We start from the raw sequence: 12,046 nt of genomic DNA, 5'->3' as shown, positions 1-12,046 counted from the left end.
AATTGGTATTTAAATTATGCTCATGTAGTACAATTTAATTATGGTTTTATTGTGATTTAATTTATTTATTATGCATGAGCAAAGTATATTTCAGTAATAATCGTACAAGGTTTTAAGTATCATTTTCAGGCATAATTGGGTTAATTATTTTATGAAAATATTTGTTTAAATTGTATAAATTATGCCCGCGGTATTTTAACTGTTGAACCTCGTGTTACGAGAAAAATTATGGTTTATTGGTTATCGATGTTTCCGTACCGTTTGTTAAATAAAAATATGTGGGATGGTATTTTGTGAAAATTTGGTATATTTCCCACAGTAAATTTTGGAAAACGGTAAAGTTGGTTTAATAATTATTTTAGACGCATTCATACAGTATTGGTGTTCTGGTATATGTATATGTGGTTCAGCGCGCAAGTATTATTATTTCACCCGTGAGTTGCCATTGGACCGTGGGTATGCAAGTTTGTTATTGGCCTCAGCCGCCCCCCTCCTTGGCCGGGATGATGGTTCAACAGCGGTACTGTCGGGACGCCGAAGTGCCGTTTGCAAGTTCTCTCTTTAATCTCCCCGCCAGTCGGTGCTCAGGACGCTGGGTATCGGAGGGCATCACCGGTATATGGTGTGATGCGTCAAGTGTAATTTTCAAATAAAATTTCAAACCCCAAAGGTGTTCAAAAATTATTTATTATAATTTATTGCATTTTAATTATATATTGGGGTATTTATTTATTTACTATTTCTCAAATGGTTTGATCCCTTGGTTTTCGGGAAGTACGAATATCGGGTTTTGTGAAATTGTTTTAAAAAGGGAACATTTCCAACGGAGTGATTAGTGAGAGTTTTGAGGGAAAAATTATCATTTCCGACTGTTATTATTTATTTATTAATTGTTGGTATTAATTCAATTCCCTTATTGTTATATTATTATTATTATAATTTTCATTAAAAGTGTTCAGTAATTAGGGTCACTCATTGAGATAATTAGCATCTCACGTTTTTAAGTTCCATTCCCTTAGGTGCAAGGGGCGGTAGACGTTCTTCCGGAGTGAACCAATTTTCCGCTGCTATCGTATTTCGAGAAGTACCTTTGTACTCATTCATTTCAGTGTATTATTTCTTTCATCTTTGTTGTATCTCTGTTGACTAGCACTTCATAGAGCTCTGTATACTATTTGGACACTTATGTTTTATTTATGCATTGGTCTGCTGTTATTATTGTGAAGTGCTGTAAATTGTGGAACAACTTGTAGTTTGCGGGAGGAATAAGGGGGTGATTATAGAAGTGTGTTTTCAGTGCAGGTAAATTGTGGTAAGTCCATCCCCTAGGGGAGGTTCTGCCGGATTTTCCATAGGAGGGTCCGATAGGGTTTCCCTGGGATCAGGGCTTGTCTAGGGTTCCGATGAGGAATTTTGGACGGGTCCTGACACAATTTCTCTGATAATTTTGATGCCATCTCAAAAATCAATAAAATTCTATATATGTATACGCATAAAGATGTGTAAAAAATAATAACAATAATAATAATAAAAAAATAAATAAACAAAAATAATAATAATAATAATAATAATAAATAAATAAACAAACCAATGAAATCTGAAATTAATCGGCCATCCGAAAATCTGGCAGTAGGGTAGTGAAAGAAGGTTTCGCCATAAGGCTTGTAATTAGATCTGAAAGTGGTGTTGATGTAGTTATTATTTCCAGCATCAAATAGTGAATCTCCAAAGATGAACAAAGCCACATGGTTCTTCAATAGGCCAGAGCAAGTGTCTGTGATGAGAAAACTTGTAAAGAAAACAATTTGGAGACAAATATTGTGGAAGCTTAACTTTACCATGAGCGACAAACTCTTATCAATTTCTAGTAATAAATGCACATCATCATCTTAGTCATGTTTCTTTGATAATTTATAAAGAAAATAATTTGTTTTTATCTCTCTCATTTAGACCTTTCAAAATTGATGATCTGCAGTCGCCGTCTATCCAAGCACTTACTTTCAAATGAATTTTGGTCAGAGTATTGACTATAGAGACTAGTCAGCATGTTATGCCAAAATCAACTTGTATACGTTCTTATTGTTAATTGACAGATCAAATTAATTGATATATCCTCTCACTGGCTAATCATCAAACTGAGTGTGTGTACATAAATATGTGAGTATATTAGTTTTCTAAACATATACATAATTTTATGTATAGGTTCACCGCAATGCTTTTTGATGAAGTTGTTTATAAAATTTTTATTAGTTGCTTTTGTCATGAAATTATCCCAGATTAACTGCTTAATGGGGAACCATCTAATGTGAAAATTTCCAGAGGTTTTCTTAATTTCTCATAGTCAAGAAAGCTTTTTTTTATTTTCAATTAGTCAAACGATTTTTTAGAATACCCTGCCTGAGTTTTTTTGTGAGATTCCACATTGGTTGGAAAGGGAAACGACGCATATCTTAAAAGAGGGTGTGGATATTTTTCCCTTATGATGCGTTTTGACAAAACCGTGCGGGCTGGGCCCAAAGCGGACAATATCGCATGCGGGTGGACTGGGTTGTTACAGGTGGTTACAAAGCTAGTACCCGGATCGGTGTGCCAGCGAGGACGCTGGGCCCCAAGGGGGGAGAATTGTGAGATCCCACATCCCTTGGAAAGGGGAACGAAACATGCCTTAAAAGAAGGTGTGGATATCTTTCCCTTGCAACGCGTTTTGACAAAACTGTGCAGGCTGGACCCAAAACGGACAATATCGCATGCAGATGGACTGAGCTGTTACATTTTTTGTGGGACATGACCTGCTTTACACATTTTTCTAACACATATAGGTAGTATATTGTATAAAATCATTTGATATTGTAATGATTTGAGGCTATAAGACAGAAAAAGAAATACTCTTTAAGTTGGGGTAGTTGTCTAATGGAGGTTAATCATATTTGTTTATGTGTTGCATGTACTTTGTTAAATTTTTTTTTTCTCTTGTTAACTAATTCTATATCTGTCCTTCAAATATCAAAATATATGTAAAAGTTTTATAAACATTTCGAATCAAAATTTTACAATATAACCTACCATATGTGGACAAGAAATAGATAGATTCTTCATAAGTGTAATAAGCACATATATGGAAATATTAGAAGTATTTATGAAAAAAAAAAAAAGAAAAGGAGAGAAAGACCATGAGAATAAGTAGGCGGTTCTAATGTAATATAGCACAAGTAATATATATATATATATTCTTTTTTTTTTTTTTTGGGGGGGGGGGGGGGGGGGGGGATAAACAGCACAAAGTAATATATGGGAGTTACATATGAGCATCGTCTTTATGGAAATCAAACTACAATTCAAAAAGGGCTTTAAGATTGTATGGTCCAGTGAAATAGGGTCCTCCAATGCAGGCCACAGGCTTGGGATTTTCCTTGCTCTAACCTTATATATTTCCTAACACGTCAAGAAAAATTGAATGTCATATAGGGAAAGATAAAGGGTAAGAAATATATAGAACATTGAACAGAAAATGTATGAAATATGGGGTATATAGTATCCTGGTACGTACTTTGATGACTTGGGTTAGGCTGCCTATCACCGTCTCTACGAATTGTTGGACAGAATATGTATGAAGGAGTCCCATGGGCGGATTTACATTAGGCAAACTTGCCTCCCTCAATTTATTATTTCTTTAACATTTTTATAGGTTAGTTTTGCTTAATATAGATAACAACTAAGTAGGTGGTTATATGTAGGAGTTATATCTTAGCGTTAGTCTTATGGAAATCAAACTAAAATTTAAAAGGGTTTTTTCGAAAAATAGCCACCTTACAATTCCATTTTAGAAAAATAGCAAAATTTTTCTTTTTTTTAAAAAATAACCACCTTTTAGTACATCAGGACCAAAATACCCTTTGTACTTTTTTTTTTTGGTCTATTTTCTCTACCAAAATGCAGCTTTGTTTTATTTTGTTGTTTTTGGTTTTTTTTTTTTTCCTCCATTCCCTTTTCCTTTCGAAATAGAACTAGGGCATAAAAACAAAGCTAAGCTTTCCCTTTCCCTTTAGAAACACACCAGCGCCATTTTCACTTCAAGCAAAATTGTCCTCCCATTTGCCGGTGTCATAGAAGAACCAGTTTGTTGAGACAGTGAGCTCACTCTTTGATTTTTTTTAATTTTTTTTTTTTTAATTTGTTCCGACAGTTCTCCTTCTGTTTGGTGGCTCAGAAAGCTCAGGAAACTTATGCAAGTGAGAAAATAAACTGAAACATTATGATATCTTTTTTCTTTTGCTTAGTAAAATTATAATCTCAAATCTACCAAAGCCAATTTGAGACTAGTCTGGGTGGCTTTTGTTGATATATATATATATATATATATTTTTGGGGGCGATTCTATGTGTTGGAATTCTGGTTCCTATTGCTGATTACGAAAGTTGGTTCTTTGTGGGCGTTTCTAGTGGTTGTAAATGTGTATCACTAGGATTTATAGTTGGAATTGTTTTTTTTGATCGAATGGGTTTTTTATTTTATTTTATTTTATTTTTGGGTCTGCTGGTTTTAGCATGTTGAAGTTCTATATTCATGTGAATAGTCTATTAGATTAAACATATATTTCGATTTGTACTATTTTGGTTCAAGTGCTGAGTGGTTGTGGGAGTATTCGTGGTTTTCTGGCCAAATTGTGAGTTTATTCGGAAGTTTTATGTGCATCTACGGCGAACAGTAGGGGTTCTATTGACTCTGTTTTTCTTTTTTTTATAAAATTGAGAGTTCATTTTTCTGATGTGTTATGTTGGGTGAATATATATATATATATATATTTAATGATCTAGTGGAACTTAGCTTTTAACATTTTACCGAGTTTGTGATTTGGCTCATATTTCATTTGCACCTCTGCTAGCACTCAAATTTTATGGGAAGTCGCTGTTTGATGTTGTGGTCTCTTGAAAAAAGTAAAGTAAAGGACCCATGATCTTTTCTAGGGGCTGAAGCAAGTGGTTCTTATAACTGTATATAGGTTTACGGTTTACCTAAAGTGACATATCCACTAACCCAGTCATCTATTTATTTTTATTCTTGGATTTATATTCTACTCCTTTCTTTTTATTTTTTTATTTTTTGGTCGTCAACAAGATTATACTGTTGAGATGGGGGTTTGAATAAAAATATCATGCACAAAATGTTTGCCTTTGAATTATGTGCATAGGTTTACCAAAAGTGATATATCCACTCACCATTTCATCTACTTAGTTTTATTCTTGGACTTTTATTCTACAGTTCTTTTTCCTTTTTTCGGTCATCAACATATGTAACCAATATTCGGATACGATTGTTGTTTGTGCTTGAAAAGATCTTCTTAACACTATGGTGAAGCTGCTTTTGCCTGTGGATGTTGAAATTTATAGTTCTTAGGGCTATAGTTGAGGAACAAGAACCCATTTTGCCTTATGACAATTTACTTTTTAGTTTTTATGCTTACAGGCACACACATTCATATATATGTACACATACTTACAAATGTGTGTGTGTGTCTACATGTTTATTATGTGTCTCTGTGTGCATAGATATCATATTGTTGGACGTTGGTTTGTTTTCATGGATGTATATCTTAAATATGATTTCTGTTTTTTTCGACTCCATAGATTTGGGATGCATTAAGAGCTGCAGTTGAAGCAGACCTAACCCTTGCACAAGCGATTGTGGAGGGTGCAGGGGTCATTGTTCAAAGTAGTGATTTGGCCGTTTGTTATGATGAAAGAGGTGCTTAATCCATTCTTCATTTTCTTTTGAGTAACTATTTGTTCCATACAAACAGAAGCAGGTGCACAAAACCCCGCAGACAGGGGAATTTTCTAACGACTGCTTTAGTTTGGTAGTACTTAAGGGATTTCTAGCCACCAAAAAAAAAAATAGCCACCTTACAACTCCATTTTAGAAAAATAGCAAATTTTTTTTTTTTTTAAATAGCCAACTTTTAGTACATCAAAATTTTTTTTTTTAAAAAAAAAATAGCCACCTTTTAAAAAATGATGATGGTCAGCTTGCAATCCTTAATTTATTTCTATAAATATAACAAGGAGACAGATTGTCAAGTCTAAAACAACAAAATTAAAATATTGCAAATAATTTTTTTTATGCTATGCTAGTGAGTGAGTGTTATTATGGCTGCATAAAAAAGAAATAGAGAGAAATGGCAATGGGGATTGGTGTTATGGTTTAATATTCCTACTGCAGTATTCCTACTTCTTGATCCAAGAAACAAAATAAAACATTTTATATTGCCCTTTGAAATATATAAAAAGTGAGGAAATCTGGAAATTTTATATAATGATTTTGTATATTTTTGTAGTTATTTAGTTGTTAGTAGTTCTTGTGGTTTTTTTTCTGTTGGTGGAAAATTTCCAAATTTCTCATATGCTCTTGTTCATTTGAATAGAAATCAAAGAAAGAATATACAAGGAGACATTTATCTATTTGAACCTCCAGGTTCCATCTTATCATTAGCTAGGTAAGCAGTATTCTGTGCCCTTTCATATGCACATCTTACACATATAATATGCTAAATTTGATTGCTGCATGGTTACTAATATTGATTTTCTATTTCTTTCAGCATTGGAGGAGCAAGTGATGGACTGAGCAGAAAATTGAAGCACAAAATTTGCGATCATAGAGTTACAAGTGCAAGCTGATAAAATTACACATACACTCACAGAGATAGATAAAGAGAGAGAGAGAGAGAGAGAGAGAGAGATATATAAATAGATAGAGAAGCATTGGTGGTGGTTTGTCCCCCATTAATGTAAGTTGCTTCTCTGTACAACATAGAAAATATTTTGCAAACTAATTTCGCTTTAATGTAACGAACTTATCTGAAAACCTTTAGTTGTGCTGTATTGAATGAGTTTTACAATTTTGAACCTTGTCATTATGCGCTATGCTTATAATATTGTGTTATTTGGTGTGACAGAAATGTTTGTGTTGCATGGTTAGAATGTGAAATGTGAAATTAAAACTATTGTGAAGTTGTGTTTTTGTTTGAATTTAATGGGAGGTTTCAATGTGAAACCATAATATATCTATAGGTTATCCTTAGGAAGCAATGTATAATGTACACTACTAATGTATAATGTATTATGCGCTGGTTTGAAAATATTCTTTAGCCATTTTCATTATATTGTTGCACAAATCCCGTTAGGTGTATGTTATTTTGGTTCTGGAAAATTTTCCACCCCGAGGAAAATATTTTCTCTTTTTTTCCTCCTGGCGGGAATTTTTTTACTCCTGGAGGAAAAAATTTTCCTCGAGGCGGAAAATGTTTTCCTCCAGGCGGAAAACCTTTTCCTCCAGGCAGAAAAATTGTCCTTCAGGCTTTTCTCGTGTCGGAAAAAACGTTTCCTCCATTTGTTATGTTTTGTTGTATTTGATTTGCAGATAAATGGATTCAGATTACCAACGAAGGTTTTGGGACTCGGAGATATCGAGGGCAAAGGTTAATTGTAGATCGAACTTCTGGAAAGCCGTGTCGGATATTAAGTTCAAGCTGACTCCAGCCCAAATAAAGAAGTTTGAGGATAGCTGTTTTGGCCACTTTTTGAAGGCCAACGAGATACAATTTAGTGGCCAAATCGTCAACAGCATGCTGTATAGGCAGTGTGTTTGCGACGACAAGGACTCTATGGTATTCAATTTTGGAGGGCATGGTGCTAGATTTACACAGAGAGACTTCACCATAATTACAGGTCTACGGTTTGGTTACGAACCCAATAGGCAGGTTAACATCTCTACTCGTATTAGTGACACGTATTTTGGAGGAAAGCGAAAGGTCACTAATTCGGAGATAACCGAAGCTTTCATGACTGCACAGTGTCAAGACAATGATGAAGCCGACGATGATAGATTGAAGTTAATAGTAGGGTAAAAAAAATTGGGAGTGGAGACAAATATTATATAAGATGAAGATGGAATTAACAAAAAATGTAGTGACATTTAAAATCAATAACCATTTTAAATAAAAGAAAAATTGATATATGTTTGTTTTTATTTTCAAAATCATTTGGACATTTCATAAAATGATATGTAAACTAAAGATTGAAAATCAATTCCAGAAAGCCTCTTTTCATTTAGGATTAAATTCAAAAAAAAAAAAAGATTGCTAATAAATCTTCCACCGTGGAGTAGAAAATATTATATCCAATATATGAAATAATTATCAAAACATATTAAACCATAACACTAAATTAAAACTTTCTAATTTGAAGCATAAGACAATAGATTCATACATCTCTGCCTATAATGTCCAACACCACCGCATCGGCTACATCTACGTCCAATAACATCTTCACCTTTGGATGGTATGCGTTGCATCCTCGGTCTACCGGCTCGCCTACGTGTCCATCTTGGTGGAAGAACAATGCGACTTGCCACGTCATCCGGGACATGCCACTGTTTTTCATCTAACAAAGGATAAATGGACTCAGCATAAGCTGCACAATATGCATCCGCGGTGTAGTAATGAGAACACATGCCATAAGGAGCAATTTTTCGGTCTCTGCAAGCGGCAATACAATGATCACAAGGATATTGATCAAGATCGAAGACTTTGCATGAGCATGTTTTTGATTGGAGATTAACTGTACTCCTCAAACTCCCACCTTCCACAAGAAATTCATGCATATTAATGGCTTTCACACGTAGTCCGATGGACTCTAAATTTCGTAGTTTGAGTTGCTCTTCCATATGGTCAGTCACAGGCTTTGTCAATTTTGCACCTGCAGTACGTCGCTCATAAAACCACCTTTACAGTAAATCCCGTATGTGCTCTATTAATGCTACTATTGGCATCTCTCTAGCATCTAGCAGAATGCCATTCAAGCTTTCTGCAATATTGGTGGTCATAATAGTGTACCTTCTACATGGACAAAGAGAACGTGCCCACCTTGTAGGGTCACATGATCGAATGTACTGAGCAGCCCTACTGTTTTTTGCCTCAATTTGCCCCATATAAAACTCAAAATCTTCAACCAAATATGCACTAGCTGCGAGCATGAAACATTGTATTATTGATTCATCTTTCGCATGTCCATTTGCTTTAATATTTCTACTTATATGGTACGTGCACAACGCATGGTATGCATTGGGAAAAACTTTGCGTAATGCCCTTTCAATAGCGGGGCATCCTTCAGGTTTTGGAAAAACCATGTATATGCTTGCTCGTTCTCTCCATCTCCAATGCCGAAAGCCAAAGGATATATTTGCTTATTGCCATCCATGCCCGATGCAATATACATGTACCCTTTGTATTTCCCTTTCAATGTAGTTGCATCAACAGCCAATACGGGTCTTATGTGTGATTTAAATCCCCTAATGCTTGCTCCAATCGCCATAAAGAAATATACAAAATTGTTATTATCGTCTGTTTTGATACGTGTAATAGTCCCAGGGTTCTTCGACACTAACTCATAACAGTAGGCAGGTAACTTAGCAAAATTCTCCTCTGGAGATCCCTTAACACTGTTAAGTGCATACTCTTTACCTCTCCATGCTTTGTTGTAGCTTACATTCACCCCATATTTCTACAAAAAATCATGTTGAATTTCTTTGGGTTTGTAAACACGTGCAATACCTTCATATTTAGATTTGATACATTGCCCGATAACCCGGCTACTGGCTTGCTTGTGTTCTCGATACACGATATCTAACGAGCAACTGTGTACATTATCAAAAATTCTCACAACAAATATTTCTCCATTTTTAAATGTGGTTGCACGTAGTCGCCATTTACAAGTATTTTCCAAGCATACAACCTCATACCGTTGTGTAGTTGACCGTGTCACCTTGAACTCCTTATTTTCTCGCATGCAATAGATACTCAGTTTATTCTGTAGGTCACGTTTGTTGTGAAATAATTGTCCAACTACTATGCTCTCACAGCCAGTGAACTTTGACGAAAATATGGCCATAGAACCACTTCTGTTGCTCGATGATATGTGGTCACTTGTAGCACGATGAACCCTAACATCATCAACTCCTTCATTGTTCATTTCAGGATGCATATCATTATCATTGTCCGGCAACTCATGATCAAAATCTACATCATTATGACCAACATCATCCCCTGCTGCATTGTAATTCTCATCATGATCAATATGATGCAACTGCTCATACTCCTCGTCGTTAGGAAACCGTTCAGCATAGTCACCTCCAACATCAACTCCTTCGTGAATGTTAAATGATGTCCAGGTCCCACGAACATCAACTTGATCTCTAAACTGAGTTTCTTGAACCATAATTTCCTGAGATGTAGCCTGAATAGGTTCAGTACCGGCAGCTTGTGGTAGACGAGCGCCAATTGGAGGACAAGAAAAAGAATGAAGATTACTCCCACTATCCGAAGCAAATGCTGTTTGATGAACATTTCTACATACATGTTCAACTTTTGAAATCACCTCAACATACAATGGAGGCCGCATCATTGTCATCCCTCCATTCCTCACTTCTTGAAGAAAGCATTTCACATCCCTATCACATCGTATTTCTGTAGGATCCAACTTTTCTGCACATCGTCCATATATCCATTTTAGCTTTAGCAAATATTCATTTCGATCTATCTCAATAGAATTGAAAATCTCATCCTCTAACTCTGATTTTGTGCATCTCTTGTCGACGGAAACCATTACATTTTTACCATTTCGATATTCCCAATCACCACTATCATTTTGTACCAATGTTCCATTGTATAAAACCGCAATTACAATGTCATCATCTTCCATTTTACTACAAAATTAAATAAATAACGTTAAACTAAATCAATAAATATATAAAATTTTGAATAATACTAAACAAACATATTAACTGTATTAAAAAAGTTGATTCTATTTTTTTTTTTTGGGGCCAAATATAGCTTTTTCCTACTAGCGGAAAATTGGCGGAAAATTGGTGGAAATTTTGCGAAAACTGACAAACTGGAGGAAATTGGCGGAAATTCATCTTTTTCGCCAAATTTCCTCCGTTTTTACTGTTTTTCGCGATTTTTCAATTTTACACAAAATTTCTTCCATTTTCAAACCATATGCCACCTAAGTATCTTTAAAATCATATATAACATCTCATAAATTAATTTCTTGCATACCCATATCAAATAAAAAGCTTAAAAAACCCTAAACTAATAAAACTTACAAGAAAAAAGAGAAAGAGAAAAAACAAAAAAAACACATATTTCCTTACTTTCATCTAATAAGAAAAAAGATAAAATTTTTACCTGATTTTAGTTTGAGATATGAGAAAATACAAAAAAATGAGAGTGAGAGGCGATGAGATGCAAAGAGTTTAGAGAAACCCCACCCCCACGAACGGCTGTGTAGAGGAAGAAAGGAAAGGGTGTAAAAAAAACCTTTTGCGTAATTTTCAATTTTATCAAGGGTATTTTTGTCCCAAGATGGCTAGTTTTTTTTTTAAAAAAAAAATTTGCTATTTTTCTAAAATGGAGTTGTAAGGTGGCTATTTATCGAAAAAACCCAATTTAAAAAGAGGTTTAAGATTGTAAGGTCCAGTGACATCGGGCTCTCCACTCCAAGCAACTTGGGCCAACAACTCGTTGCACCTTTCTGTGGGATGACCAGAGTCAACGAACATATATTCGCTAGCATGTTAGATGGATGATCTTGCCCATTATGAAATTTTCTCCTCTCTCTCTCTCTCTCTCTCTCTCTCTTATATTTATATATATATATATATATATATTAGTGTTGTAAACCTTTTTTACACATTTTTCTTTACATAGGTGTCTCCGTTGAGGTTGCTTTGCAATTTTTGAAGGAGCTTGGAAAGTTTTTTATTGTGTACTTCACCAGATGGTGTAATCGGTTAAAAGCAAGCAGCCATTGATTAAAATTTGGACTAGTCTAACAAGCATAAAGCATACTTAATGTTAGAACCAAATTAATTTTATAACTATGAAAAAGCTATAATTTAATAGAATTGTAGTTAAAAATATTTTAGCTTGAACAAAAATGTGTCTATATTGTTAAGTTAATATATACCATTATAAATGTTGTAACAAAGATAA

The 12,046-nt window shown here is 34.6% G+C and overlaps 1 protein-coding gene and 2 long non-coding RNA genes across 3 annotated transcripts; 1 reads left to right on the top strand and 2 right to left on the bottom strand.

Moving 5' to 3' along the window:
* Positions 1-3,256: 3,256 nt before the first annotated feature.
* On the bottom strand, positions 3,257-3,777 carry LOC125422359 (uncharacterized). Its single transcript, XR_007240953.2, has 2 exons — positions 3,548-3,777; positions 3,257-3,432 (listed from the first exon to the last, which is right to left on the bottom strand). It is a non-coding gene; the product is annotated as an uncharacterized LOC125422359 (long non-coding RNA).
* A 191-nt stretch (positions 3,778-3,968) lies between these two features.
* On the top strand, positions 3,969-7,021 carry LOC125422361 (uncharacterized). Its single transcript, XR_007240955.2, has 4 exons — positions 3,969-4,128; positions 5,625-5,742; positions 6,419-6,490; positions 6,593-7,021. It is a non-coding gene; the product is annotated as an uncharacterized LOC125422361 (long non-coding RNA).
* Positions 7,022-8,154: 1,133 nt separating this feature from the next.
* Positions 8,155-11,934, bottom strand: LOC132804079 (uncharacterized). The gene is made up of 2 exons (XM_060817987.1): positions 11,240-11,934; positions 8,155-10,755 (listed from the first exon to the last, which is right to left on the bottom strand). Exon 2 carries the CDS (start codon positions 10,749-10,751, stop codon positions 9,555-9,557), a length of 1,197 nt encoding a protein of 398 aa, XP_060673970.1. The 5' UTR covers positions 10,752-10,755; positions 11,240-11,934; the 3' UTR covers positions 8,155-9,554.
* Positions 11,935-12,046: the final 112 nt, after the last annotated feature.

This window comes from Ziziphus jujuba, chromosome 1 (genome assembly GCF_031755915.1).
Source record: "Ziziphus jujuba cultivar Dongzao chromosome 1, ASM3175591v1".
Lineage (NCBI taxonomy): Eukaryota > Viridiplantae > Streptophyta > Magnoliopsida > Rosales > Rhamnaceae > Ziziphus > Ziziphus jujuba.
This window is presented reverse-complemented; position numbering and strand designations above follow the sequence as displayed.